Raw genomic sequence first — 27,613 nt, 5'->3', positions numbered from 1 at the left:
ATTTTAGGCTTGTAGGGATATTGGCAATGTTTTAAAATGCCAATATCCCTATAGGGTTAAATACGCCATCAGAAGCTAAAGTTTGCTCATGTTATTTACTTTTCATAATATTTTTATAAACATAAGTTCAGGATAAAAAATGTGATGTTTTTGTACCTATATAGATATGCTGTAATTTATTTTTAATTGTTATGTTTATGTAAATAAAATAATAATAGTTAGACAGATAGGTACATATTTTAAGTAAGTGTGAAAAATTAGTTTCATTTTTCGAACCTCTCTTAGTAACTATTAAAAAAAAAGTTAAGGTATTTTGTAGAGAAAGTAAATAGTCTATTTTCTCTTGTAAAGTTAAATTAAACGAACCTCGTCTAAAACTTTTAGTTAAACGTTAGTTACCGAGTTTATTCTCCTATTAATAAACAAGTCAATTACAGCATGTAATACGAGAAGCAACAAACTTATCAAGCGAGATTTTATAGTTTAAACTTTCCATCTAGATGTCAATTTCTATTGAGGGTAACTTCCGCAGATTCCATTATAAAACTTGTGACACGGGAACCGACTTCCAGAACTTTCTGCCTCTTATAATATCTTGTAAAGAGTTCAAGTTGGAACGTTATTTTATATTTACGTCGCGGCTTTTGAATGTCCGAGAGGAATTTAAAAGTTTACCACTTTGATATTACGCTGTATTCAGTTTTTGCTCCTTTGGGACTATGCTTTAAAATGCATTTGAGAGCTATAAAACGCAAAGAATTAACGTTTGTTTTAGCTCGCTTTTGCGTTTTCAACTTTGAAAGGGTTAAAATTATTATTAAAACTTTTCTTCGTGTTGCTGGGAATTTTATCACCAATTGGAGGTTTTTTTAAAGCGTATCTTTCAAGGTTTGCTCACGTTTTATACGGCAGTTATGAGTATACTTACTTAGGATGTCATCTTAAAGCGGTGTACTTTTTTAGAGAATCTAAGAAAATATAATACCTACATATATCACTTATGTGCTTTTTATAAAATATTTTTTTATAAAATATATTTTTATATAAATAAACGGGGAAGTTAGGAAATAAAACAACTATTTTGTCATCAATATTGTTTTATTGAAATAAGCTATACGTGACTTGAGAATATAAATAAAGGCACAGGCTAATAATAATATACTACGTATATAAAGGGTATGTTCTGCAGTAGACAATAATTATCGAGACACTTCTAAGCTACTATTACATAATATTATTATTATCATTCAATAGGTTAGTGCAGTTGTAAATCTAAAATACAATATTTATTTATAAAAAGTGCGCCGATGTAAGTAATATTTTGATTCAATCCATCCAACTACCAATTACAATTACAGACATATAAATTATTAAACCATACAAAATAATAAGTAGTTAGTTTTTCTTTTTTAAATGCGAAAATATGATGATCTTCCTTAACATTGTGATTGGAGATAGTAAGGAGGCTAAAAAGTGATATATAGGCTACTTTTCACGGTTTCATTTAATTTCCCATAACTTGGAATATATATTTTTATCTAAACGAGCGAAGCCGCGGGAGGAAACTAGTCTAATTTTACAATAAACCTCCAGGCTGAGTTCTAAACATAGAGTACAACTCCATTAGTTGTTTATTATTTTTGCTTTGGTTCTTTATATTGCGGAATTCTGTCCGTCTGTTTATGTGCACCTTAGCGCCCTCTATACCGGACCACGATCTTGCTGTTGTTACTAATCTACTCCACGGCATCGACCATTCTCCACGGAAATACTGTAAAGAAAAATTATATTTTTGTATTCTGTCGTAAATTACTTAATTGGTAACTATTATTATGTAGAATATGTGAGAGTTGATTTACTTTTACATAAATTGTATTTTATATATTACTAGCTTACCGCCCGCGGCGTCGCCCGCTTTGTCTAAAACCTAATAAATTATTTACTAAAACCTTCCTCTTGAATCACTCTATCTATTAAAAAAAACCGTATCAAAATCCGTTGCGTAGTATTAAAGATTTAAGCATACAAAGGGACATAGGGACAGAGAAAGCGACTTTGTTTTATACTATGTAGCGATGAGTATGGAACTAAGAAGTGTAGCCTAATGTTGTCTAGATGGCGTTTTAGAAGAATTAATATTATTATGTAGGTATGTAAAATAAATAATTTCTGAGTGTTGTAATAATGATCTAGAGTAGATTAGATATGATAATTCCTGCGAATGATCGATTATTTATTAATAACGTGAAAATTTTCACAACTCTAAGCTGTGAATTACCAACTATAGTTATATTTAATATAGGAATAGAGTTAGAGGTTGACAGGTGTCAACAGCAAAGTTAACATCAGCTGTTAGATTTTAAAATATAAAATTATTTAAAACTAATTGTATATAGTGCTTAAATAGAAAATATTATTAATTATTATATCCTGTATTTTTAAATAATACCTATAGTTAAATATACATATACATTTCTTTCTTTTTAAATAATGACAACATACAATACTTTAAATATTTACTACCAAAATGCACGCGGATTACGCACAAAATTACCAATCTTCTATAAAAATGTTGAAAAAAATAATTACGATATAATTATTATTACTGAAAGTTGGTTATGTAACGGAATATTGGATACGGAACTCTGTGATAGGCGTTACGATGTATTTAGATGCGACAGAATAACTAAAAAGAAAGGCGGGGGTGTTATGATATGTATAAAGAAAACATTTTTGAGTCATAACTTGCATAACGTTCCTGATGACCTTGAAAGAGTTTGGTTAACGATACCAGGGAATGTTTTTAAATTTAGGTCACAGGATGCAAAAAATTTGCACGTTATTGCACTTTATCTACCCCCTAACTCAGACGCACATAATACCTTAAAAATATTTAATCAAGCTTTACGTAATATTTACGATCGGCATCCAAATGACCTATTTCTTATTACGGGCGATTTTAATCTACCTTTTATTTTATGGTCGACTAACAACACGTATAAAATTAACAAATACTGTAATTCAAATTTACTAGAATCTGCATTAGATCTGCTCGATACTACAAATTTATTGGGGGCCCAGCAGTTTAACGTCACACAGAACCACTGTGGCAATACTCTTGATCTTGTCTTCTCGAATGTTTCTGTCGACTGCACGGCATGTTCCGATGCACTCGTAAATATCGATAAATTTCATAGCCCATTGATTATTTGTGTAAAAGATATATGTTTTAAAGAATTGCGACCTGTGTTTCCTAAGCTGAGAAAATTTTATAGAGCAGACTATGATGCCATAAATTCTGAATTGAACAAAATAAATTGGTATGAACTTTTATCAACAGGTTCTTTGGACGAATGCGTGGACATATTTTACAGCAAGATAAATACCCTAATCGATACTTTTGTCCCATGCATAAAGATATCTTCTCGACGCCATTACCCTAAGTGGTACACGCCGGCTCTCATTAATGCAATTAAAGAGAAATCTAAATTTCACAGTCGATGGAAAATTTTCAAAAACCCTAATGACTACGCATCCTTTTCTCTACTGAGAAAAAGAGTTAAAAACTTACAGGACGAATGTCATTCTAACTATTTATCACGTTGTCAAGACAGCATCATTAAGGATCCAAAGGAATTTTGGACGTATATTAACAGCAAACGTAAGAATTCTAATTTACCATCCAACATGAATTATAATGGACGCGTTCTCACAAACGGTAGTGATATTTGTAATGCTTTCAACGAATATTTTCATAGCGTGTTTCAAAGGACTATCTCCTCCAGCGTAACGCCTAATGCCTATGATTCTGATGTAACTGACTGCTTACACACTATACCTTGTAATGATGGAGAAATAAAAAAACTACTGAAGGATTTAGATGTTAAAAAAGGCGCTGGTTCAGATGGTATACCAGCTATATTCGTAAAGAAATGTCAGTCCGGTCTTCTTTTACCTTTAAAAATATTATTTAAACGTTCAGTCACCGAAGGAGTTTTCCCGAAACGTTGGAAAGAAGCCTTAATTGTACCGATTCATAAAAAGAATTCTAGATTAGAAATAACAAACTATAGGGGTATTTCATTGCTTAACATATTCTCAAAATTGCTTGAAAAACTCGTCTACAAAAGTATTTACACACATGCTCTGAATTACATTCCATATAATCAACACGGTTTTATAAAATCACGTAATGTCTTAACAAATTTATTGGATTTCACCCACTATCTTAACACTAATATGAATGACAACGTACAAGTTGATGTAATTTATACAGACTTTACTTATTTATAACGGTGAAGGAAAACATCGTGAGGAAACCGACATGTCGAAGAATTAAAAAAAAAAAAAAAAGTTCGACGACATGTGTCATCCGCCAACCCGCACTTGGCCAGCGTGGTGGATTATGGCCTGTACCCTCATAGGAGGCCCGTGTCCCAGCAGTGGGAACGTATATGGGCTGATGATGATGATGATGATGATGATACAGACTTTGAGAAGGCATTTGACAGAGTAAATTACGATGTTCTAATAGGCAAGCTTTCAGATGTAAATATCAAAGGAAACCTACTGAGATGGTTAGATTCTTATATAAGAAATCGTTGTCAAGCCGTTGTAGTTGGTGGTTATAGGTCTAACTTTGTAGATATCCCGTCAGGTGTGCCGCAGGGTTCACATATGGGACCTTTGCTGTATAATATCTATCTTTATGATATAGATAAATGCCTTCATAGTTCTAAATTCCTTTTATATGCGGACGATAAAAAGATATTTACCAAAATAGCTAGTTTAGATGATTGTCTTTCACTTCAAAACGACCTTAATAGATTAACAAATTACTATAACATAAATAAGATATCAGTTAATATAAATCGTGTTCGTGCCGGCTACGTGTTAGAGGACGACGCATAGTAAGTGTGTCTCAATTTTTGCCGTGCAAAAATCTTATTTGCGCACGCGCTTCCTACTTAAGCCCCGCCCTAGTCAACTGCTCATTAACGCTGATGGGCGGAGCCTGCATTATCTTACTATTGGACTAATTACTTGAGACGATTATAGTACCTTAAGACATTATTAATAAAGGTCAAATCCTATACATATCATTTTTTATCATCTTAACTGCATAAAATGAACCGGAAAATAACTCCTGAAAATAAAAATGGTTCTACGAGTACAGTCCAAAAGGAACGCAAGGGTTTGACCCGGGATAATGTTGAAATTCATGAATCTATTCTATCACTGCGAAATGAAATCAAAGAAATGTTTGGAGTCTTCGAATCTAAGCAAAACAAACGTATAGAACTCATTGAAAAGAGTATTTCTGAGATAAAAGAGATTAAAAAACATTGTACGAGCATGGACCAACATAATAAAGAAATAGAAAAATCATTGGAATATATTAGTGGGCAATTGGAAACATTGCAGAGTAAAATTGTAGCTCTGGAGGAAGTTAAAAAAGAGTTGTCTAAAGAAATCCATTCAATCCACGAAAAGTGTGAAGTTTATAACCAATTCTGTATTAAAACTTGTATTGAAATACGAGGGGTTCCGCATCAAAAGGAAGAGCAAAAAGAAGGGTTATATAAAATGGTACACTCATTGTTTAACTCATTAAAATTAGACTATCATACGTCGGATGTTCGAGACGTCTATCGGCGATTTAACCGAAACAATAAAACGTCATCCCCTCCTATAATTATTGAGTTTACATCCACCTTTACTAAGCACAAGGTTTTGGAGACTGCAAAGAAACTGTACAAATCTACACAGAAGCAACTAAATGCAAGCCATCTTGGATTAAATTCAACATCAACCATATATATGTCAGAATTATTAACTGCTAAAATAAAACGGCTATTCTTCCTGGCGAGAGACTTTGCTAATACGGAAAAGTACAAATATTGCTGGTCGAGTAACGGCCGTGTGTTTCTGCGCAAAGCTGATGGTTCTCCTCATATCCACGTAAGAGATGAACAACAATTAAAAAGTCTTACTCAATGACTAATAACAATAATATATTTTGGTATTTTTTATGCATGTATTTTAATATTGATTAGTGTTAAGTTAAATTATGTTAAAAATTTTATTAATATACAAGGCTTTAAATACAATAGTCTTACAAATTATGCTTATTATATTTTATTTAATAGAATAGCGTCGTTTAAGTATCTAAATAATATTTTTGCAAAATGTATTATATTAGAAGATATTATTTATGTTTGTGCAACTAAAATTATATTATTTTTTGATGAGTTTATTCTTATACAGTGTATTATCAATTATTGCTTTATAAAAGATCGTGTACTTAATTCTAATATAATATTATTTATGAAATGTTTGTTATGTAGTAATATAACAAAAAATGGAATTGTACTTTTGAAATTAACTATTTACAACGAATATTTAAAACGTTCTAAAATTATAATTGTAACTCATCAAAAATGTATAAATATTTTATTTATTTCTTACGCTTTCACTCTTGCACATATCAACTGCTCAGAAATTTGTGTGTGTCGATTACAAACATTTAATTTCAACCTTATATATATCCATAATATAATATATACACCTTATCCACCTACACCACTTACATATTATAACTCTGCCAGACACTATCTTTATTTCTTCAAATGGGACAACAATAAACGTATCAAAGATTGGTCTCCACATAATCATTATAATAAATTCCAATGGCTAACACAAACTTAATAATTGATGATATAGATCAGACATGTATTATTCCGTTCTGGCAAACCTTTAAGCCCGAATCTTGCATCCATTACTTTGGAGACGTTAATAGACAGTTCACAATGATTACACAAAACATAAGAAGTATACGTAAAAACATCAGCGCATTTGAATTATTTCTAGATCGTCTTGGCTACCAGCCGGATGTTATTGTGTTAACAGAATGTTGGATTGACGATACATTCGGGGGTATAAATCTTTCTGGTTATTACTGTGCATACTCAAAAAAATACTACAACAAAAGTGATGGTATTGTAATTTTTTATAAAGCTAGCCTTAGCAAGGTGAAAATAGTGGAACCTAGTTTTCGTAATGGGACATGTTTAATCTTAGAAATAGACTCTATTATTTCTATAACTTCAATCTATAGATCTCCTTCTTTTACTTCCATGACAGATATAAATAACTTTTTGAACTCTTTAGAACTTGTATTAAAAAAATGTACGAGTAGAAATAGAGTGATAACCGGTGATTTGAACCTGGATATAACAGATATTGGCATGTCTATCTATTCTGAGCAATATTTAAACCTAGTGACCCAATATGGCTATATACCTGCATATAATGTACCAACGAGATCGGGGAGCTGTCTTGACCATTGTATGATTAAGTCACGATCACAGTGCAAAGCTATTATTTGCCACTCTGATATTACTGACCATGATACTATCTTATTGTCAATTAGCCTTACAATAATGGATAAATGTTTTTCAAATAGTACAGATACATTAATTAAATCAAAAATTAATCACAATAAATTGCTAGAGTCAATAGAAAATATGGACTGGTCAACTTTATATAACTGTAGTAATGTTGACATGGCGGCAGAGCTTTTTATTGACTCTCTCACTGATCTCATTACACAAAATACCACAAAAATCATTACAAGTAAACGTAAATTAACTTTAAAACCATGGGTAACCCCAAACTTATTAAAATGTCTGAAAAAACGCGATGCTTTACATATGACGACAAAAAAGTTCCCCGACTCCGAAGCACTTAAAAATGAGTATAAAAAATATAGGAATACCTGCAATAATTTATTTCAAAATTTAAAAGATGAATATGATAGACAGGCTATTCAAGATACAAGAAAAGATAGTAAAAAACTTTGGAGAACTGTCAAAAGGATATGTAAAATTGATGATGCCAAAATAATCGAAATGAACTTCTGAACATCAAACCTAACAGCCCTGTAGATTCCCTTAATACAGTTAATGATTATTTTTCAGAAATAGGTGAGAAATTGGCTACTAAAATTCTAGATAATCTTGATAAATCCGAATCAGAACTAGCTCGAACTTATCCTAATTTACCAAAAAGTCCATCGAACTCACTTGCTTTCACACCTACCGATCCTTCTGAAGTAGTGAAAGTCATTAATTGCTTGAAAGCGAACTCCGCTCCGGGAATAGATGGCATTACTAATGCAATTCTAAAATATGCCAAATTATCTCTTTCTCGTCCAATTTCTTTTATAATTAACTTGAGTCTATCTTCCGGTATATTTCCTAGCTGTTGCAAACTTGCTAATGTCTGTCCAATTTTTAAACAAGGTGACCCTAATACACCATCCAACTATAGGCCTATTTCTCTTCTTAGCTCACTATCTAAAATTATAGAAAAAATAGTAAACAGCCGACTGATGCGCTTTCTAGAGAAGGAAAAAATATTATCACCTAACCAATACGGGTTTCGAGCTGCCAGATCTACGGGGGATGCCATCACATCACTGGTTGACTTTATTGTTACTAAATTAGATGGTGGCTACAGATGTGCTGGCGTTTTCCTGGATCTGGCAAAAGCATTTGATACTGTTTCTCGAAAAATCCTTCTCAGGAAACTTGAGTGTGTGGGAATTAGAGGTTTACCTCTGGAATGGTTTTCCTCATATCTATCTCAGCGGTTACAGCGGGTAAAGTTGGAAAGCTTCTGTAGTGATATTAAATCTATAAATTTCGGCGTTCCTCAGGGTAGTGTTTTAGGTCCTACCCTTTTCTTGGTCTACATCAACGACTTCTGCTCATTGAACATGCTTCAGGCTCAAGTTTTTGCCTTCGCAGATGATACTGCTGTTATATTCTACGAGCGCGACTGGGCTGGAGTCGTTGGTGTAGCCCAAGCAGGTCTTCAAATAATGGCAAGTTGGCTGCAAAGTAATCTACTTACCCTAAACACCGACAAAACAAAAGTTGTTTGTTTTCACACAACACTAAAAACGGCACCTGGGGTAGATATGAGGTTTACCATCCATCACTGCAAAGATGGTACACCACTATGCTCGTGCCCTAACCTCCAAATAGTAGATGAAACTAAATATCTTGGTGTCATAATTGACAAGAAACTAACATGGGAGACCCAAGCACGTGCTCTAAGCTCCAGAGTTCGTAAACTCATGTACATATTCAGACTATTAAGAAATGTGGCTGATACAGAAACGATGCGTATTATATACACAGCGCTGTGTCAGTCGCTTCTGTGTTACGGAATATGTGCATGGGGTGCAGCTTGTAAAAGCACACTACTGAGGGTGGAAAGGGCACAAAGGGCAGTAATAAAAGTGGCGTATAAAAAACACTTACGATTCTCAACAACGCAACTGTATCTAGAAACCGGCTTTCTTAGTGTACGGAAGTTATTTTTAATGGCACTCATTTTAAAATTTCATAAGTCAGCTAATAGAACCTTAACAAATCCAGAAAGTAGACGTCTTATATGGCAAACTCCAGCCACTCGTACCTCTTTTGCTCAGAAATCTTTCTCTTTCTTAGGTCCTTACTTATATACTAAAATTAACAATACATTAAATATTTTTAAAATGACTAGATGTAAACTAAAAAAGTCACTAAAAGTATGGATGCAAGGCCTTGATTATATTCAGACGGAAGAGATTTTGAAGTTGGAAGTATAGAGACCTATCTAAATTACTCACACACACCCAAACACACACACATACACACACACACACACACACATACACACACACGCACACCCACACACACAAACACACATACACACGCATGTTTAACAGTGATTTATATAATTTGTATTGTATAATTATTAAAAAATTTGTTTTTTTGTAAAAATTTTATGCAAATGGAAGAAACTTGTTCCCACGACACAGGGAATCCTAGTGTGGGAACAAGGGTTCTTATATTGTATGTATCATATTATTTTGGATAATAAAATTATTGAATTATTATTATTATTATGTTTCTCATTTCCATAATACTCGGGTACCACCAGAAGGACGGTACCCGGATCTTTGGAAGGCTTACGTGGGGACACGGATCCAACACGCAGAGGCCCTTTCGAGAATTTTAATGTGTTATGGGACACCAGCCGCAGCCTGCCCATGACTGCACTATAGAGATACAGCCCTAGGCAGTCCGCGACCGCTGTAGGACTATTGCAGGGTATGGAAATTTAATAATTGGGCTATGGATTGGGATGTTAAATGGACTGGTGTTGGGGACTATGGGAAACTATGGCACCTGCCTTTCTACTAAAACAAAGTAAAAATATGTTGGCAGGTGGTGACTCGCCCTCTCACTGTATGGGCCCCCGAAATAAGTCGCTGCAATAGTGCGACAAGGGGGCAACATATTGTGAGCAGCTAAAGGTGGAGAGGCGTCCCTGGACTTTAAACTACGATCACGCGCTCCCTGAGGGTCCAGCATCACGTGCCCACTCGCCACTTACGCTTCGCATCCACCCTTCGAGCTAAAAGCTCTCGCGACTCCACTCTGGCCGGCCGGTTAAGGCAAGCCAGAGGTGGGGGTCCTGTCCTCGTCAGGCTTCACTCCGACCGGCCGGTGAAGGCAATCCGGAGATGAAGACAGGGGCCTCCCCCGGGAGCACTCGGTTCCCGCGGGGTCGCTACTCCCCGACACCCCGCCACAAGGTGTCCTGCGGGTTGACTGATTGCACGGGTGGAATATCTATTGTCACGTAGACAACAGATATTCCAACCGTGGGCGATGGGGTCGTCACATCCCTACGCCCTTATTATTATTATTATTAAATAAATGTCAAAAAATAACTTTCTCTAGGAATAAAAAAAATATTATAAATTTTGAATATTCAATCTGCAACGAAAAAATTCCATCCACTAATACAGTAAGAGATTTAGGCGTGATACTGGACGAGAAACTCACGTACAACGACCACATTGACTACGTCACAAATAAGGCATTTGCTAATTTAGGTTTTGTTTTGCGCACAGCTGAACCTTTTGACGATATACGATGTTTAAAGGTCTTATACTTTGCATATGTTCGGAGTATCCTTGAGTTTGCATGTGTAATATGGCGACCAATCTACAAATGTTATATCAATAGGCTAGAAAAGATACAAAAAATATTTTTTAAGAAATTAAATTTTAAATCCAAACATTTCCCTGTAAGCTATGAGCAGGCTTGTCTACATTATAATATTAACGCGTTATCGGATAGAAGAGATCTAATTGACGTAATGTTCTTGTTTGATATTCTAAATAATAAATTTGACTGTATCTCTATTTTGAATCCTTTAAATTTTCGGGTTCCCAGTCAAGGCACTCGACAAAAAAATTTGTTCTTAGTGCCGTCAACGTCTACAAACTATCTTAAAAATTCTCCATATTTCAGACTCCCTGAAGTATATAATAATAAATTTTGCTCAGCTGATATATTTTGTTTATCACGCCCTAGATTTAAAAGTGCAATTCTTCAGATTATAAATAACTTAAATAAGTAATACACACACACTCACACACACACACACACACACACGCAGACCCTAACACACACACTCATTTACACGTCCACTCATTCTCTCACATTCTCTCACATTGTCACCTACCTTAACAGGCTCAATTTCATTTCTGTTTTTCTCAGCTTTAATGTTATATTGTTGATATTGCTTGTTCACGAGAAGTCACATTTAATTCATTTATGTTTTGTGTTTCATCAAGAATTTTTTGTTAAAGTTAAGTTAAGTTTGTTAAAGTAAAAGAAAACAATTATTGTACCTTTGTAATTTGCCGTTTTTTGTCACACAATTTTACTATTATCGGTGTGCCTTGTAATTGGCGTTTTTATATGTAATTAGTATAATTTATCTTATCAACAGCTGTAAGGTACCTTTTATGAATAAAATAAAAAAATAAAAATAAAAATTATTAACCATTACATTGATGTACAAGTGAAAATTATTGTGAAACACACCTTCTATGGGATCTACGCAACGTTTAACTTTTTAACGCGGAGGTCAACGTGTCAACGGTTATCCCAATTCAAATATCTTCGATAAACCAGGGGAGTACTAGTTTTATAATTTCATATTTAATTATAAACAACACCTATATTCATTTGTATTACCAACACCGCTCATATTTAATGAGCTACGTCACAATAAATACATTGGCACAAAAGTTACCGTCTCACTTTGCTTGACAAGTTGGAAGCAATTTAGAAGACAAAAACTTATCGCCCCAGACAATATTATTCTTTACTCTTTACTACATCATACCGTTAATCACTTATCAACATTCAGTACTACCATAATAGTATTCAAATATAATTATCTCATACATTTTCTTTCATCTGTTTCAGCAACTACAAAATACAATATGCTGACCCGCAAGGCAGTAGCTAAGGACATGGAGAATAAATTAAAAGCTACACTCCATGATTTGAAAACATCACAATCTTTATGTGAAAAACTCATACAAGAGCGGGATGAAAGTGAATTAGAGATTCAAGAAATAATTAAAAAGAACTCTCTTCTAAAGGCCGAGCTGGCAGAACTACACATGAAATACATTTATAGTGAAGACAAGTGCAAAGCCCTCCAAGACATTGTGGACAGCTTCCAGCAGTGCTCTAGTGACCATGAGATGGCTCTTAGCCGTATCGCTAAGTTGGAATGTAGCCTAATGGAAGTGCAAGAGGACAATCCCAAGCGGCAATGCAACACACCAAGTAGTCTTCATGATGAATTAGTTGAATGTGGACAGTTAAGTGGCTCTGTAAACTTTAAAAAAATCAATTTCTCTTCACATAAGAAGTTGAAAAAATACCTTAGATTAAGTAAGTTTATCAAGCGTACCCAATCAATTGTTAGAAAGAGTTCTTTTAAAAATGTAGTTCAATTAGAGAAAGTCAATAAAAATCTGGTTCAAGAGTTAGACAAATATCATAGGGATCTAGAATATTATAAAATCTTGTATGATGTAGAAACAAATGAATTAAAGGAGAAGATAGACTCTTTAAGTCAAATGTTAAATGATGTCAACCAGAAGTATTCTGCTGCCCAAATGCAAATAAACGAGCATATACAACAGGCAGATGACTTAATTAAGTTGAGTAATGAAAATATGGATCGCTTTGAGTCGCTGACCAATAAATATGTATGTCAGTGTTCAAAAAGTGACAATGAGCAAACGTCGCCCCATAAGCTTGACTGCACAGACATACATAGTGTTAAACCCGTGACAACAATTTCAACTAGTAAAACTAAACACCTTTCCGAGCAGGAAATTATTGTGTTGTCAGATAGTATTGGTCAGGGTTTTGGCGCTATGCTCAACAATTTAGGGCTTAAAGTCACTAATATTTGCACTCCTAACAGTTCATTTAATTATATAATCAAATCACTTGATCATTTTAGCTTTAATAAGAATAATATTGTAATTATACTATATGGAGATAGTTTAAATATAAAAAATAAGGATATTGATGTAGGATTTCAAAAAATGTTGGAAATTAGTAGTCAGACTAAATGTAAATTTATGTTGTGTACATTGCCGTACCTACCTGGTTTGACACAAGAACAAAATAGATTAATTCATAATATGAATTTAAAATTGTATAATGTAACAAATCATCATCGTGATGCATTTCTTTACTTTGACATTAATTTGTGTATTAAATCTTTTACTTTGACAAAGAATACAGTGTATCTGCCATCTAGATATAAGCGAGAACTTGCTATGTTAATAGCATATAATATTAACCAGTCTGGTACATGTTTGTTATCAGACCCTGGATCTACTATAATTTTATGTAGTAGTAATAATAATTATATACACCAACCTTGTGTTGACAGAAAATCTAGCCCTAAGCTAGATTTAAACTAGTATATAAGACAACAGCTAAGCAGACTTTTTCTATTGTACATCAAAACATTCAAGGCTTGGCTAGCAAATTATTAGAAATAGAATTATTTTTAAATCATAATAGAATTAAGGTTTTTTGTGTAACAGAACATTGGCTTAAACAATGTCAGTTGGTAATAAATATTGATAATTATACATTAAAAAGTATATACTTCAGGACATATGCTATTCATGGAGGTTCTCTTATTTTTGTACACAATAGTGTAAAATGTAAAGAACGAACTGACATTGTTAGTCTTTCTGTAGAACGGACCATTGAACTGTCCTGTGTTGAACTGGAGCGTTACATTATTGTTTGCGTTTATAGACCCCCTTCCAGTGACTATAATATGTTTGAGACAGTCATGGAAGAAATATTAAAGCGTTTAAGTAGGAGTAAAAAAAAAGTTATAGTATGTGGTGATTTTAATATTGATATACTTTTACAAACACAAACGGCTACACGAATTGTTAATTTGTTTCAGTCATTTAATCTGTATAAACTTTTTAATGAACCCACACGAATTACACCTACTTCTGCAACCTGTATTGATAATATATACTGCGACTGCTTCTGTTTAGAGAAAAATATTCTCAATACACTCACTTCGGATCACTGTGGCCAGAAAGTAGTTTTTGAATGGGATTGCTTACCTGAATTTAATAGAATTAATGTTAGGCCTATAAGTAAAAAAGGCATTAATAAATTTAGAGATAATATTAATAAAAACCTGCCCGTACTGAATAATCAATCCTGTAATAATAATCCTTGTGAAATGTTTAAAAATCTTTTCAATTTAGTTCATAATGAATTTGAAAAAATATTTAAAGTTAAATCTTTAAATATTACCAAGGATTTACCATTTAGTAAATGGGCGACACCTAGCATACATAGGTGTAGGATCGTTCTTTATGAGTTATATGGTATGAAGCAATATAATAAAGACCCATCTTTTCTTAGTTATGTTAGAAATTACTCAAAAACTTTTAAAATTGTTTGTTTTACTGCGAAGCGATTGTATATCAGAGATAAAATACGCGAATCGGATAATAAAGTTAAAACAGTTTGGTCTATTATTAATGGTGAAATGGGTAAAAGCAAATCAAGTAATACTATAAAACTTGTAAATAATGACAGGGTTATTGACAAAAGTGCTGATGTTGCTCTTGCTTTTGAAGAATTCTTCAGTAGTGTCCCTGTTACTATTACTAATAGTTTAAATTCGTCTTCAGCACTTGCAGAAACCTTTTTGACTATGTTGCGGGGTGCAGTACATTATTTGAATTACGACACGTAACTGCTAGTGATATTGTTACTGCCTTTAAGACGCTTAATCTAAAAAATACTTGTGATCTTTGGGGAATGTCCGTAAATTTAGTTAATAATATCATAGAAAATATTGCGAAAAATTTAGCTTTTATATTTAATAAGTGTTGTGACTATGGTACATTTCCTAATTTACTAAAGCTTAGTAAAGTTATACCTCTATTTAAGAAGGGCGATCAAGAAGACTGTAACAATTATAGACCTATCTCTATTTTACCAACATTAAGTAAGGTATTCGAGAAGTTAATATTAAACCAACTGAGTAGTCATTTTGCATCTAATGATTTACTGCACACCAAACAGTTTGGTTTCACAAAGGGGCGCTCAACCACAGATGCTGGGGTTGCACTTCTAACACATATATATAAAGCATGGGAAAACTCAAAAAATGCTCTGGGGATATTTTGTGACCTCTCCAAGGCATTTGACTGCGTTGAACATTGTACTTTGTTACGTAAACTTAATCACTATGGAATTAAAGGAAAAGCACAGAACCTCATAGCGTCATACCTGCATGATAGGATACAGACTGTAGTTGTTAATGGAGAACGTTCTAGCGGTGCGTCAATTAACATTGGTGTTCCACAGGGGTCAATTTTAGGTCCCTTCTTGTTCTTGGTATATATCAATGATCTTCCCTATTATTTGCAGGATAGGTGTGAAATAGTTCTGTTTGCAGATGATACCTCATTAATTTTTAATGTGGATAGGCATGACCCAAATGTTGACGAAGTGAACAGTGCTCTTTTACACATATCTGAATGGTTTAATGCCAATAATTTATTATTAAATGCCAAAAAAACCACTTGTGTTGAATTTCTACTTCCTAACGTAAAAAAGTTGAACAGAGATATTACCTTGAACGGGGAGGTATTGCATCCTACTGAGTCTACTGTATTTCTAGGGTTAACATTGGACGAGAAACTACAGTGGGGAGCCCATGTCAACACCGCTGCAGGTAAGCTCAGTTCAGCTGCATATGCAGTCCGAAAAATAAGGCAACTCACCGATGAAGATACGGCTAGACTGGTTTATTTCAGCTACTTTCATAGCATTATGTCCTATGGAATTCTACTGTGGGGCAGGGCTGCAGATATAGAAACTATATTTATCTTACAGAAAAGAGCCATTCGCTCTATATATAATTTACGTGCTCGGGATTCACTAAGAGATCATTTTAAGAATACTGGTATCCTTACTGTACCATCACAGTATATATTTAATAATATTTTGCATGTACACAAAAGCTCCGACTTACACACAAGAGTAGGAGATAGACACGATTATGGCACAAGGAACAGGAATAGAATTGAAATGCCATTTTTCCGATTAGCTAAAGTTAAAAATTCATTTATGGGTCAAGGTATACGCTTTTACAATAGAATTCCTCACAATATTAAAGAGTTTAGTAGTTCTAAATTTAAAACTTATATAAAAAATGTATTAGTTCAGAGAGCGTACTACAGTATTCAGGAATATATGGACGATAAAAACCCATGGAGGGTTGTCGCGTAAAAACCACAAGACAGTTCATTGGCATATTATGTAGTTAGATATAAGTTTCATATATTGTAATATTTACATGATTTTAAAAGAGCAACTATGGAGTTTCTTGCCGATTCTTCTCCATAGATCACTGCTTTCCGAATCGGTGGTAAATGTTAAAATAATTATGTAATGACGATTCGAAAGTGCTACTAAATAGTAGTCTAATTGATTAAATGAATGTTTGAGTTTGAGTTTATGTTTGAATTATGAAAAAAAAAATGTGTGCGTGTACACACGTAAGAAGTGAAACTTATTTATGACCTTATTTTTCAAAAAGTAATTTACTATTAACGACTAATAAACACGTCGAATCACGCGTGGTAGGGATAAGAAAAAGATGGCGCGTAACGGAAAAATATCACGCGTAACGAAAAAATGTTACACTCATTTTTTTTCCAACCCCGATAAAGATGTTTCACTTCAATAAATAATTTTAAAGTAAAAAATACCTGATCAAACGGTCTCTTCCCAATATGAAACATAATGTATAACAGCGGTGCCTTGTTCAACGTAATATTTGCCTCGGAATTATCTTGTATGCCTAATTCCTTGTAAATCCTTTCCGAGTGTAAATACATGTGATCGTATATTACCTGAAACATTATTTTAGGTCTTATGTCTATGATTTGGATAAATAATTTTAAATTAGATTTATAATTAATATAAATATCTTTCTTAAACAGAAGAAGTTTTATTCTTTACTTAAATTATTTTTCATACAAAACGATGCCTGAATTAAAATGAAAAAGGAAAACTATGTATTATTCGTCTGATAAGTCTATTTACGCAATTTTGATACAATATTAGTGTGACTTTGAAAGCGGGTTATATTTAATTCTAAAATCCTACTAATATTATAAATTCGAAAGTTTGTATGGATGTTTGTTACTCTTTCACGTAAAAACTACTGAACCGATTACAATGAAATTTAGAACACACATAGAGGGTAACTTGGATTAACACATAGGATAGTTTTTATCCCGGAAATCCCACGGGAACGGGAACTATGGATGCGGGTTTTCCTTTGCAAACGCGGGCGAAGCCGCGGTCGGAAATCTAATATATTATACAAACAATAGGTATTAAATATGTAGTTAGCTAGATAATAGAATCTTCATAAATAAGACACAACTTACTCTTAGGCTATCTCTGCCAGCCGATGTCATTAATATTTGACTAGTCAATGCTGCGGCGTCGCTTGCTTTCTCTGCATTTGACGCTGGTACATTACCCTATAAAATTATTTTACTTCAATCTTACTATAATACTATAAATGCGAAAGTTTGTGAGGATGGATTTTTGTTATTCTTTCACGCAAATACTACTGAACCGATAACAATGAAATTTGGTATGTGGGTAGCTGAACACCCAGAATAAGACATAGACTACTTTTTATCCCGGAAATCACACAGGAACAACTATGCGGTTTTTTCTCTGAAAGCACGGGCGAAACCGCGGTTGGAAATCTAGTTTAAAATCGTGAACTTCAACAAAATGCACGTAGCAAATCACTATTAATTTCATATGGAAAATTTTTATGATACCTCTTCAAAAAACTCAGCAAACTCCGGAAAGTCCTCCAGACCAAACTGATCCGATATAGAATACGTTTTCTTCGTCTCCGCTACCAAAGCTTCTATTTCAGCTGTATGTTTGTCCTCCTCATCTATGGAACAGAGCGCTTCGGCTACGGCGAGTGCGATAGATGAGGGGGAACTGTGGCTGCCGTCGAAACTTATTGAACTGGATGTTGCTAGAAAAATAGATAAAGTTATTGAATAATTGTTATATTATTGCTTATTTTATAATAAATAAATAAATAAATAAATAAAATCTTTATTTGAATTCATACATTAATATGTTACAATAGATTGGGGTTCAGGCCCCCTTACTTGGTATAACCTGTATTAAGGGGAAACTACTTAACTTTATACTGCTATTATTCAAAAAAAGAAAATTTAATTTTACTTAACAAGACGAAGAAGACTACCGTCAAAGTATTAGTATCGTCGTCGTCATTTGAAAAAAAATGAAAATAGAAAATTTTGTATTGGTATTAGAAAAGCGTATCGGCAGTGTATAAAAGATTTTTTTATACATGATAATGACGTCATGCTCTCCATGTCTATACGAATACTTTGACGATAGTTTATGTGCTTGATAAGAAAAAAATTAGACTTCCATATTATCATAGGTCAGGACATCCAGCAACATCCGTACATTAGTCTATACTTGAAAGTATTAAATACTAGCGGTCCGCCCCGGCTTCGCCCGTGGTACATATTTCGCAATAGCCTATGTAATGTGTGTATAAAATTGCATGCCAGTTCACATGGCGAACACTGTTACCCAATACTTTGTAAAACATCTAATGTACGTGTTCAAGCAATGAATAAATGAATTTTGAATTTTTTTGAATTTTGTTCTTTCTCAGGGTCTAAAGAGTATCTGTGCCAAATTTCATCAAAATCGGTAGTTTATGCGTGAAAACCATACATACATACAAACCTTTCCTCTTTATAATATTAGTATAGATTTGAAACATTTTAAAGTATTTAACTGTAAAACTAAGTATTTTTTATATAAAACGAATATAAATAAAACCATACTTACTAGTATACATTGAAGCTATTTTAACTTGTTTCGGTCTGGGTCGATGCCGGACGTTCATATCATGCGCTTCGCCGTTTGACACTGAAAAAATATAATCTCTAAATTAAAGGTAATGCACATTAATAAGTATAAAATATAATTCATCTCTTCACTATTACTATTTTCACCTAAATCAATATGACCCATAACTTGTACATAATAAATCGAAATAGGAGATTTCTAGGGGTAAGTAAAATTATGGCAAGTCAAAAACGTTAGTAAAGAAGGAAAATCAAGAATTCTTATTATACAAATACCCTAAAAGTAGCCTATCCTCTATTATTATTACTATCTATTACATGACGTGTATTTCGCTTATATCTTTAAAAATAGCACGTATATTTTTTATTGTAGTTACTTGAAAGTTATTTTTAATTATTACTCACTGTTTCCTTGTTTCGCGGCTTCCTTCTTGGCCCATTTCAATAATTCCTCATATACAACAGTAATCAACATTTGCAGTATTACGGATCCACCCACAGGGTTAATATTAGATGGTAGAGCCTTTTGAATTACTTCCCCAGTGTTAAAAAAACTTTTTGGAACGCATTGCAGTGATCGGGATATGCAAGCAAGGCATATGGACATTGTCTGTAAAAATCAAATATTATGGTTAGGTTAGGACTGAAAAAATATATTGATATGAGCTACACCGCGCATTCACTTTCGAATAAAGTACGGGCACAAACTTTCAATCCTTGAGAACTTTGCCTCTGGGTTTCACTTTTTAGACTACTTTCATTCCAAAATTCATTGAAACCGGTGCTGTGGATTAGACGTGAAGGTGTGACACAGACACTTTTACACACGTGCATTCAAGTACTCAAATAACATAATACATTTTTACAATGTTACCTTAAAGTATAATTAAATATTTTCTTATTGTATTGATAGTCAGTAGTCAGTATATAATTTACCTGATACATAGATGCGCCGGTTTGAATAGCATTCACTAGCATAGATGGAATAAACTGTAGTGTTGTACCCACTAGAGCTAACACCGCGGCCAGCCATGGAGGTCGTCTATCACACCACACCTTTTATAATAATACAATAAATAACTTTAATAACAATAACATTCATAAATTCTCTAACAACTAAATCTAAATCTAATATATCTAGTACATTTTTAGAAATTTATTATTTAACAATTTTATTATAAATCTCTCGCTGTAAAGTGTTCGAAACGTCGGGAAAAAATATAATGAATAAATCGCGTTTAAAATCCGTTATAAAGTCTTTAATTACAAAATGTATAATACTCGCGTAAAATCAAACACTAGAAAATACGAGTACATTTTTCTGGCTGGCTTCACTTTCTTTTTATTGAATGTTACCTAGTAATTATTTATTTAATCCTTTTTAAACAAACCTGTCGTTTATCCAGACACGCAGACCAATCTCTTCCCGATATTTCTAAAGCGTAACATAAAGTAGACTTTAATTCAGTCTTACTTCCAATATTTGACAAAATGTACGTGAGTGCGCCTGCTGCTCTTGCGTATTCTTCCCCTTCTGGTAAAAGAATAAACCACAATTAATACATTCTTATAGATATGTATTTTTTTACTCTTTCACGAAAAGGTTAAATTTTTACTTTTTATTAATGTAGGTTATAAATAAGCACAGCAGCTACAGAAATACTTGATTCAACCACGTGTGAAACCGCGCGGCACAGCTAGTTATATCTTACAGAATTACTACTATGAATTATATATTTTTTTTTTTATATAAACTTACTATTACTATCAGGTTTAAATCTACAGAACCCGTCAGCTGTGCACAGAAACCCATCACATTTCTGTCTTCTACCATCAAGACTGTACCACAACCCATCAGCTGGCCAACGTGAATTATCCGTCGACATGTGTCGAATCGCATGAATTATTAGCATCCTTGTGAGATGACAGTTTCGCATCATAAGCACCTAAAATAAATCAACATTAGAATCAATAACTTTAACATAAAATGCTAGTTTCCCCATTCCCTAACTAGCTTACCGCCCGCGGCTTCGCCCGCTTTGACTTAAACCTAATAAATTACATACTAAAACCTTCCTCTTGAATCACTCTATCTATTAAAAAAAAACCTCATCAAAATCCGTTGCGTAGTTTGAAAGATTTAAGCATACAAAGGGACATAGGGACAGACAAAGTGACTTTGTTTTATACTATGTAGTGATTGGCTTTAAATTTTTACAGTTTTTTCTTCTTGAAGAATATTAATTCTTACTACTGTTTAATGGATAAACAATAAAAACATTCCTTTATATTTAACTCATTAAATAACGAATCAAAAAATTGCAAAAAAAAGATTCTCGAAAGGTTCTCTATTTTCAACCGATCTTCAAAAACAAAATGTGGAGGTTCGGTGTTCGACTGTATGAAATTATGCAAAAATAAATTTTTTTTTTGAAGTGAAACTTCTTTATCGGGGTTGTAAAAAAATTTAGTGTAGGTAATATTTTTTCGTTACGCGCCATCTTTTTCTTATCCCTACCACGCGTGATTCGACGTATTTCTGTAAAGTTGCATATAAGTAGTAAACTATTTTTTAAAAATTAAGGTCATAAAGAAGTTTCACTTCTTACGTGTGTACACTAGTACACGCACACATTTTTTATTATTGTAGTGCCTGTTGTTGTGTAAAAATAATTAATCTTAATTACCTTGACTAACAAAGCCCACGAGGGCTGCGGCTGAGCCAACAAAACAAAAAGTTCCAAGCCGATCGCCGTTTTATTTGGTAAATCCTGCGTGGTGGCGGTGACGTCATCGAATGCTTCAAACAGATTGGGACTCACGAATGTGAACCATGGATAGGGACTGTCCTTTAACATTGGTTCTTCTTTTTCTTTAAATGCCTGGAAGCATTAGTTTACAATATCTATATTAATAACATAAATATGTTTTAACTCCGCAAGTGTGATGTTGTTCTGCATAGGTGCGTGCAATGTACAATATGCATAGGTACGTAATAAAATTTCCCTAGCAATTTTTTTGTATTGAAATTTAAAACCAATGCCCAAAATTAAAAGCATTTTTCCCTGGAATAAATTAGATCTTAAACAGGCTTTAAACTTCGGAGATTCAGTTCGACTGCATCTTAAAAATCAATAGCAATTTAGTGCAAGATACATATTTTACAAGTTAATAGCAATATAAATTAAAATCATTCTCATTTTATTATTATCATATTCATTACCTGATGTAAAAAGTGTAATTCCGCACCTCTATACACCATACACTTAAACAGTTCGTTACACTTAGCGTGCACGTCCCTTACATCGCGAGATTGGCTCGACCGTTCCAGACCAGCCAAGTCCGCGCCCGTGCTACATATGCAGGGCAACAGTTGCGCAACACATAGCAACACGTTCAGAATATCGTTGATTAGCAGTGGTGTGGTTGAATCTGTCGTGTTCGTCTGTAAACACAGGTGTAGGTTGAATATTGTTGGCAATGTTCAGGAATTTTTTAGACCTAATAATATGTGTGTATATTTGATTGGAATTGGTTTTCTCGTTTCAAGCTATCCAAGTCCTTGCCCGTACTGAATATGCAGGGCAGCAGTTGCGCAACACATAGCAACATGTTCAGTGTGTCGTTGATTAGCAGCGGTGTGAATGAGTATGTCGTATTTGTCTGTAAACTCTTTCTGTTAAATCTATTAATTAAACTAAGAAGCTCGAAATATATTATTAATTAATTATATTAAATATAAACGATGGCCAAGATAACGACTTTGTGGAGCCCAGACACAGCTAGAAGGCGTCGCGGCAGGCCGAAGAATATATGGCGGGAAGAACTGGACCAATTTAATAGAGACTGGTCTACAATAGCACAAGATAGTGATTCATGGAAGCGCTTTGGGGAGGCCTTTGCTCAGCATTGGGACACAACAGGCTAATACAATATAATACAATACAATACAATATTAAATATATTATTAATTAATTGCAAACCATTATCTCTCCATTAATATCCTCAAATAATAAAAAATAACTACCTGACAGTATCTGACTGTAAGGATAGTCAGTGTTTCATTGAGCATTCCTGCAAATATCCGTTGTGCCATTCGCGGAGGTACTGTGTCCCAGAGGTCTTTTCTACTTCCTGTGTACAAGAAATTAATTGAATACACCTATTTATTTATTGCAGTTTGCACTGAAAAAATGGTCATCTTTCAGTACTTTTGAATTTCAGGGAATTTTAAGGTATGCATCGGCTTATTACTGAAAAAATGTTGCAGCTCATAATTTTTTGTTCATACTATATTTCTGCCGAAGGCATCGCCCGCGTATTCAAAGAAAAATCTCATAAATCATCCTCTGTGGTATTTTCGGCACAAAAAATATGTAGAATACCACGACAACCAAATTCACATCTCACCATTCATGTAAAGCCACCAGCCTTGAACCGAAGGGGTGCCAGTATCGTGTACACTTCTGCCTTGAATATCTATTGGTCTTCCACCGGAATCCTGCAGAATGTATAGAGATAGCACTCTATTGTGAAGGTCTAATACCCTTTCGCCGACGGCTTCAGACATTGTTACATATCTTTTGTAGCAGGCCTGAAATATTACTTCAGCAAAGCACTTATAGGAAATATTATTTATAGCATTTACAGTTTTTATCTACTTTTTTTTTTTCTTAATACCCTTAAAATCTTTATCAAAGTATTATTAATTTTATTAAAAGTAAGGACTGATTATATTTTATTTGTTTAGATGGATTTAATTTAACCTTCTGAAATAAACCCTTTTTTATCAAGCAAGAAATTCAGATAAATTGAAAGTCATAAACGCTCTCAAGTTTATTAACTGACCTGCATTACAGACTGCATTTCAGCAAGGCCAGTATCCTCAATATGCTGTAAATAACAGTAAAGACTGTTTTTCAGTAACGCAGCTGCGCCCAAAGTCGCAGTTAATACTGGCAAGTCAGCATGGTCTAATGCTTCTTGTGCTAGCATATGGAGATGCTCTGTAAAAATTATAAGTTTATAATATTACACATTAATAGGTGCAAAGTATTGATAAATATGTTTCTTAATTTAATATCTATGTACAATATTATAAAGCTAAAGAGTTTGTTTATTTGAACGCGCTAATCTCGGAAACTACTGGTCCAATTTGAAAAAATTCTTTCGGTGTTAGTTAGTACAATTTATTGAGGAAAGCTACATAATATGGGGGTGGAACCATGGAGAGCAGCATATTATAAATATGATAATATAATTACCTAAAAGAGAATCACTAGATTTGATTGCAAGCTGCACAAATTTATCTGGATCAGAAGTTTTAGCAACACCTGCTTCAATATTTTCATCCTCCAGAGTGACAAACATACCAGAACCTTGTCTGAAAAAAATCAGTACCTTTTAACATTCATTTTCAATTTGTATTTCAAAATTACCAATTAAGATGTGCTAACATTATGGCTTCACAACACAATCTTTGTCTTTCATTGTTATTTTATAAGTTGTAAGTTGAGATAGAAATATGCATTTTCTTTTTCTTCTTATCCAAAATAATAAGAAAATGTATTGTTTAAATAAATTGTGATATTTTGATATTGAAAGAACTTAAACATAAATCTAAACCAAATCCAACAAACAATTATATAACAAATAAACATACTTAAATGCAATCGAGAACTCTTCTTCAAGCCACAGTACAATTTTGACAGCTGCAAATGAGGCGCTTCTCGGGAAATCCAGCCTCCCACCAACCACACCACTGCAAACTTTCTCTGAGAGCACTGTTTGGTTATTCTGAAAATTATAGTGTTCTATGATTCTTAATTTTTTAATAGAAAAAATATTTTTTATATAGACCAGGTTCTTATTATGTATAATGTACCTATACTTATTATATAATATCACAGACATTACTTTACATTATTACATTATTTATTATTATATAGTCAAATCAGGAAAAAAAATGAATCTTGAAACTTCGATAGAAAATTTGATCAAGTTTGTAATTAAGAGCATGAATAAGAACATAAATAATAACATAACAAGTATTTTATCATTAATAATATTTATATCTACATTCAGATTGATTTTTAAGCTATTGCATAGCTTCTATCACAGGCCTTGAGCGCTGGGACCGAATCTAGAAATTCAGTAACGAAAAAACCTCACGCTCCCTACTCCAACGGGCACGGAGGTATGGCTTGAAGGCATAGTATGCAATAGCTTCACCGCGGCAATCCCCGAGTGCCACTCGGCTTTTTTTTTATTTATTTAAACTAAGTGAAAGGTTATTGCTACTAACTGATTGTGTACATGTTTCATTTGAATCAACAATAATCCTAATTGGATATTTTCATATATTATTGGAATGTCTTACACTATTTTATAAGAATGTACTCTGTCCTCACTTAAAATGATTTTAAAGAATCTCAAATTAATGCTCTTGTAAATTAAAGTTAACTTGCCTGATAATATTCCAAATCTCTTTGCAACAGGATAGGAATCCTGTCCATAATATTGCCATCTTCAATGACCTCCATGTTGAAAAAATAAAACAAAGTATGCGTCAAATCCTATCTATTTTTCATATACACATTTACACTAAGCTATGATTGCACGATTTGAAATCAACATTTTCTATAATTTTTGATATTTCATCTTGTAGGAGACGGTGAAGGGGTACTCCGTCGTGCTTGTAGATCCAATATCCTCCATTCTTCAGAATTAAATCATAACGTTTTGGTCCTGACACAGGGGAACTAAGCCAGATTTGCTTGTTTGGCGTCTGTCTGTTAATCACATATGTCCCATGAGATGGCCCTAAATATACTGTGAGCACACCGTCCTGGAAATTAAAACATCAAATTTATAAATAGTGTACCTAATGGTAAGATATCCTACTGAGAAAATTGCTGTAAAAAGTCAATATTTTCTAAATTGTAACATCTGTTGTACAGTATTTAAATTTATTTATTAATAAGTATTGTATCATAACCATAATAATAATAACTTACACTGAATGTTACATCAGCGCCTTTTAAATTACTCGTCCGATCTATAATTTCTTCAAAATAGTCACACAGAGATTCTAGTGTTTCGTTACATATATCTTCAAAAACTGCTTGTTCTATATGATAGGAACTATCAACATTGCTAATATTTGAAGAAAAATCACGAATTGTGCAAATAGAACAAGGTTTAAAAGAACTACTTAGGAAATATCTTTTGAAAATGGGTGTAGCAATATTGATTCTTCTAACAGCCAAGCACCTGCTGGCACGGAGGACATTTCTAATCATTTTGGTTTATTGTTGGTATCCAGTAGTTACTAAACGATATTTTCCAAGTTTTGATAATGTTTTCCACTTCGTTCTTCAAAGTTCATATAAACTTCAAAATCAAATCAAACTGACAACACGTGACAATTAATAATTGAAACTTGACAGTTGACAGTGACAATGGCAAAGATTTGCAGCCAAACAGCCCAATGACTAATAGCATCTACAGACGCTCCGATTTGGTTGGTGCCAACCATCCGACCACGACCAAATCGGAAAGTGTAGAGAGCGGTCGGTCCGACATAATTATTATTAATATTGGTTTGACGTGGTCGGATGCGCCAGCGATACCAACCAAACCAACTTCCTATCCGACCCAACCAAATTGGAACGTTTGTAAGCTTTGTTCCGACCAAATCGGCTCATTCCATAGAGTAATATAGGTAATTGACTCATTCGCATTCGCAACGCCGCCGGTGTGTCAACATGAACGCCGAGGGAGTTACAGTCACCGAACGTGATATTATAATAAAATTACTGGAAGTATATAAAGACTTTCCCTGTTTATGGGATTTAACTAATAAAGATTACGCAAACAGAGATGCCCGAAATCAAGCATATATTATTATGTTAGAACTATTAAAAAAAATTGACAGTGGGGCTACATTAAAAACATTAAAAAATAAGTTAGATAATATGCGTAAATCCTATAGGAGGGAGCGAAAAAAGGTAAGCAAATTCAAGTCAAATATCCTGTTATGTATATAAATAAATAATGTGTTTTATATGTTTTTAATTTATGAGCATTTTTGTCTGATCTCGATGACATATAAATGAAATGTAGAAACTTTGATTCACTAAAAAGTATTTAATAAATATCAAACCTATTTAATAAATAGCACATCTAAATAATATGTAGTAGGTAATTAATAATATCAAA

The 27,613-nt window shown here is 33.4% G+C and overlaps 3 protein-coding genes across 3 annotated transcripts; 1 reads left to right on the top strand and 2 right to left on the bottom strand.

Annotated features, from left to right (window-relative positions):
* Nucleotides 1-1,079: 1,079 nt before the first annotated feature.
* Nucleotides 1,080-25,990, bottom strand: LOC123693466. The gene is made up of 17 exons (XM_045638597.1): nt 25,861-25,990; nt 25,056-25,189; nt 24,658-24,776; nt 24,242-24,399; nt 23,804-23,987; nt 23,421-23,527; nt 22,617-22,838; nt 22,081-22,275; nt 21,153-21,339; nt 20,785-20,927; nt 20,330-20,449; nt 19,799-20,003; nt 19,374-19,454; nt 18,305-18,513; nt 17,897-17,992; nt 17,210-17,353; nt 1,080-1,771 (listed from the first exon to the last, which is right to left on the bottom strand). The coding sequence occupies exons 1-17, from the start codon at nt 25,933-25,935 to the stop codon at nt 1,577-1,579; spliced, it is 2,574 nt and encodes an 857-aa protein (XP_045494553.1). The 5' UTR covers nt 25,936-25,990; the 3' UTR covers nt 1,080-1,576.
* On the top strand, nt 4,500-11,499 carry LOC123693467. The gene is made up of 2 exons (XM_045638598.1): nt 4,500-4,870; nt 10,772-11,499. The coding sequence occupies exons 1-2, from the start codon at nt 4,678-4,680 to the stop codon at nt 11,482-11,484; spliced, it is 906 nt and encodes a 301-aa protein (XP_045494554.1). The 5' UTR covers nt 4,500-4,677; the 3' UTR covers nt 11,485-11,499.
* Nucleotides 25,958-26,796, bottom strand: LOC123693468 (frataxin homolog, mitochondrial). The gene is made up of 2 exons (XM_045638599.1): nt 26,410-26,796; nt 25,958-26,240 (listed from the first exon to the last, which is right to left on the bottom strand). The coding sequence occupies exons 1-2, from the start codon at nt 26,692-26,694 to the stop codon at nt 25,992-25,994; spliced, it is 534 nt and encodes a 177-aa protein (XP_045494555.1). The 5' UTR covers nt 26,695-26,796; the 3' UTR covers nt 25,958-25,991.
* Nucleotides 26,797-27,613: the final 817 nt, after the last annotated feature.

Source organism: Colias croceus, chromosome 7 (genome assembly GCF_905220415.1).
Source record: "Colias croceus chromosome 7, ilColCroc2.1".
NCBI lineage: Eukaryota > Metazoa > Arthropoda > Insecta > Lepidoptera > Pieridae > Colias > Colias croceus.
The sequence above is the reverse complement of the archived record's forward strand: the minus strand, read 5'-3'. Positions and strand labels throughout refer to the sequence as shown.

Bases quoted from the DNA above. Each gene is read 5' to 3' on its own strand.
- LOC123693466 (XM_045638597.1), bottom strand. From the start codon at position 25,935: ATGGAGGTCATTGAAGATGGCAATATTATGGACAGGATTCCTATCCTG. The intron at 24,777-25,055 runs GTATGTTTATTT...GATTTTTTTCAG, and splicing joins GAGTTCTCGATTGCATTTAA to ACAAGGTTCTGGTATGTTTG. The intron at 19,455-19,798 runs GTGAGTAATAAT...ATATTTTTTCAG, and splicing joins AGCCGCGAAACAAGGAAACA to TGTCAAACGGCGAAGCGCAT.
- LOC123693468 (XM_045638599.1), bottom strand. From the start codon at position 26,694: ATGATTAGAAATGTCCTCCGTGCCAGCAGGTGCTTGGCTGTTAGAAGA. The intron at 26,241-26,409 runs GTAAGTTATTAT...TTTAATTTCCAG, and splicing joins GCGCTGATGTAACATTCAGT to GACGGTGTGCTCACAGTATA.
- LOC123693467 (XM_045638598.1), top strand. From the start codon at position 4,678: ATGGGACCTTTGCTGTATAATATCTATCTTTATGATATAGATAAATGC. The intron at 4,871-10,771 runs ATCGTGTTCGTG...TATTATTATTAA, and splicing joins TAAGATATCAGTTAATATAA to ATAAATGTCAAAAAATAACT.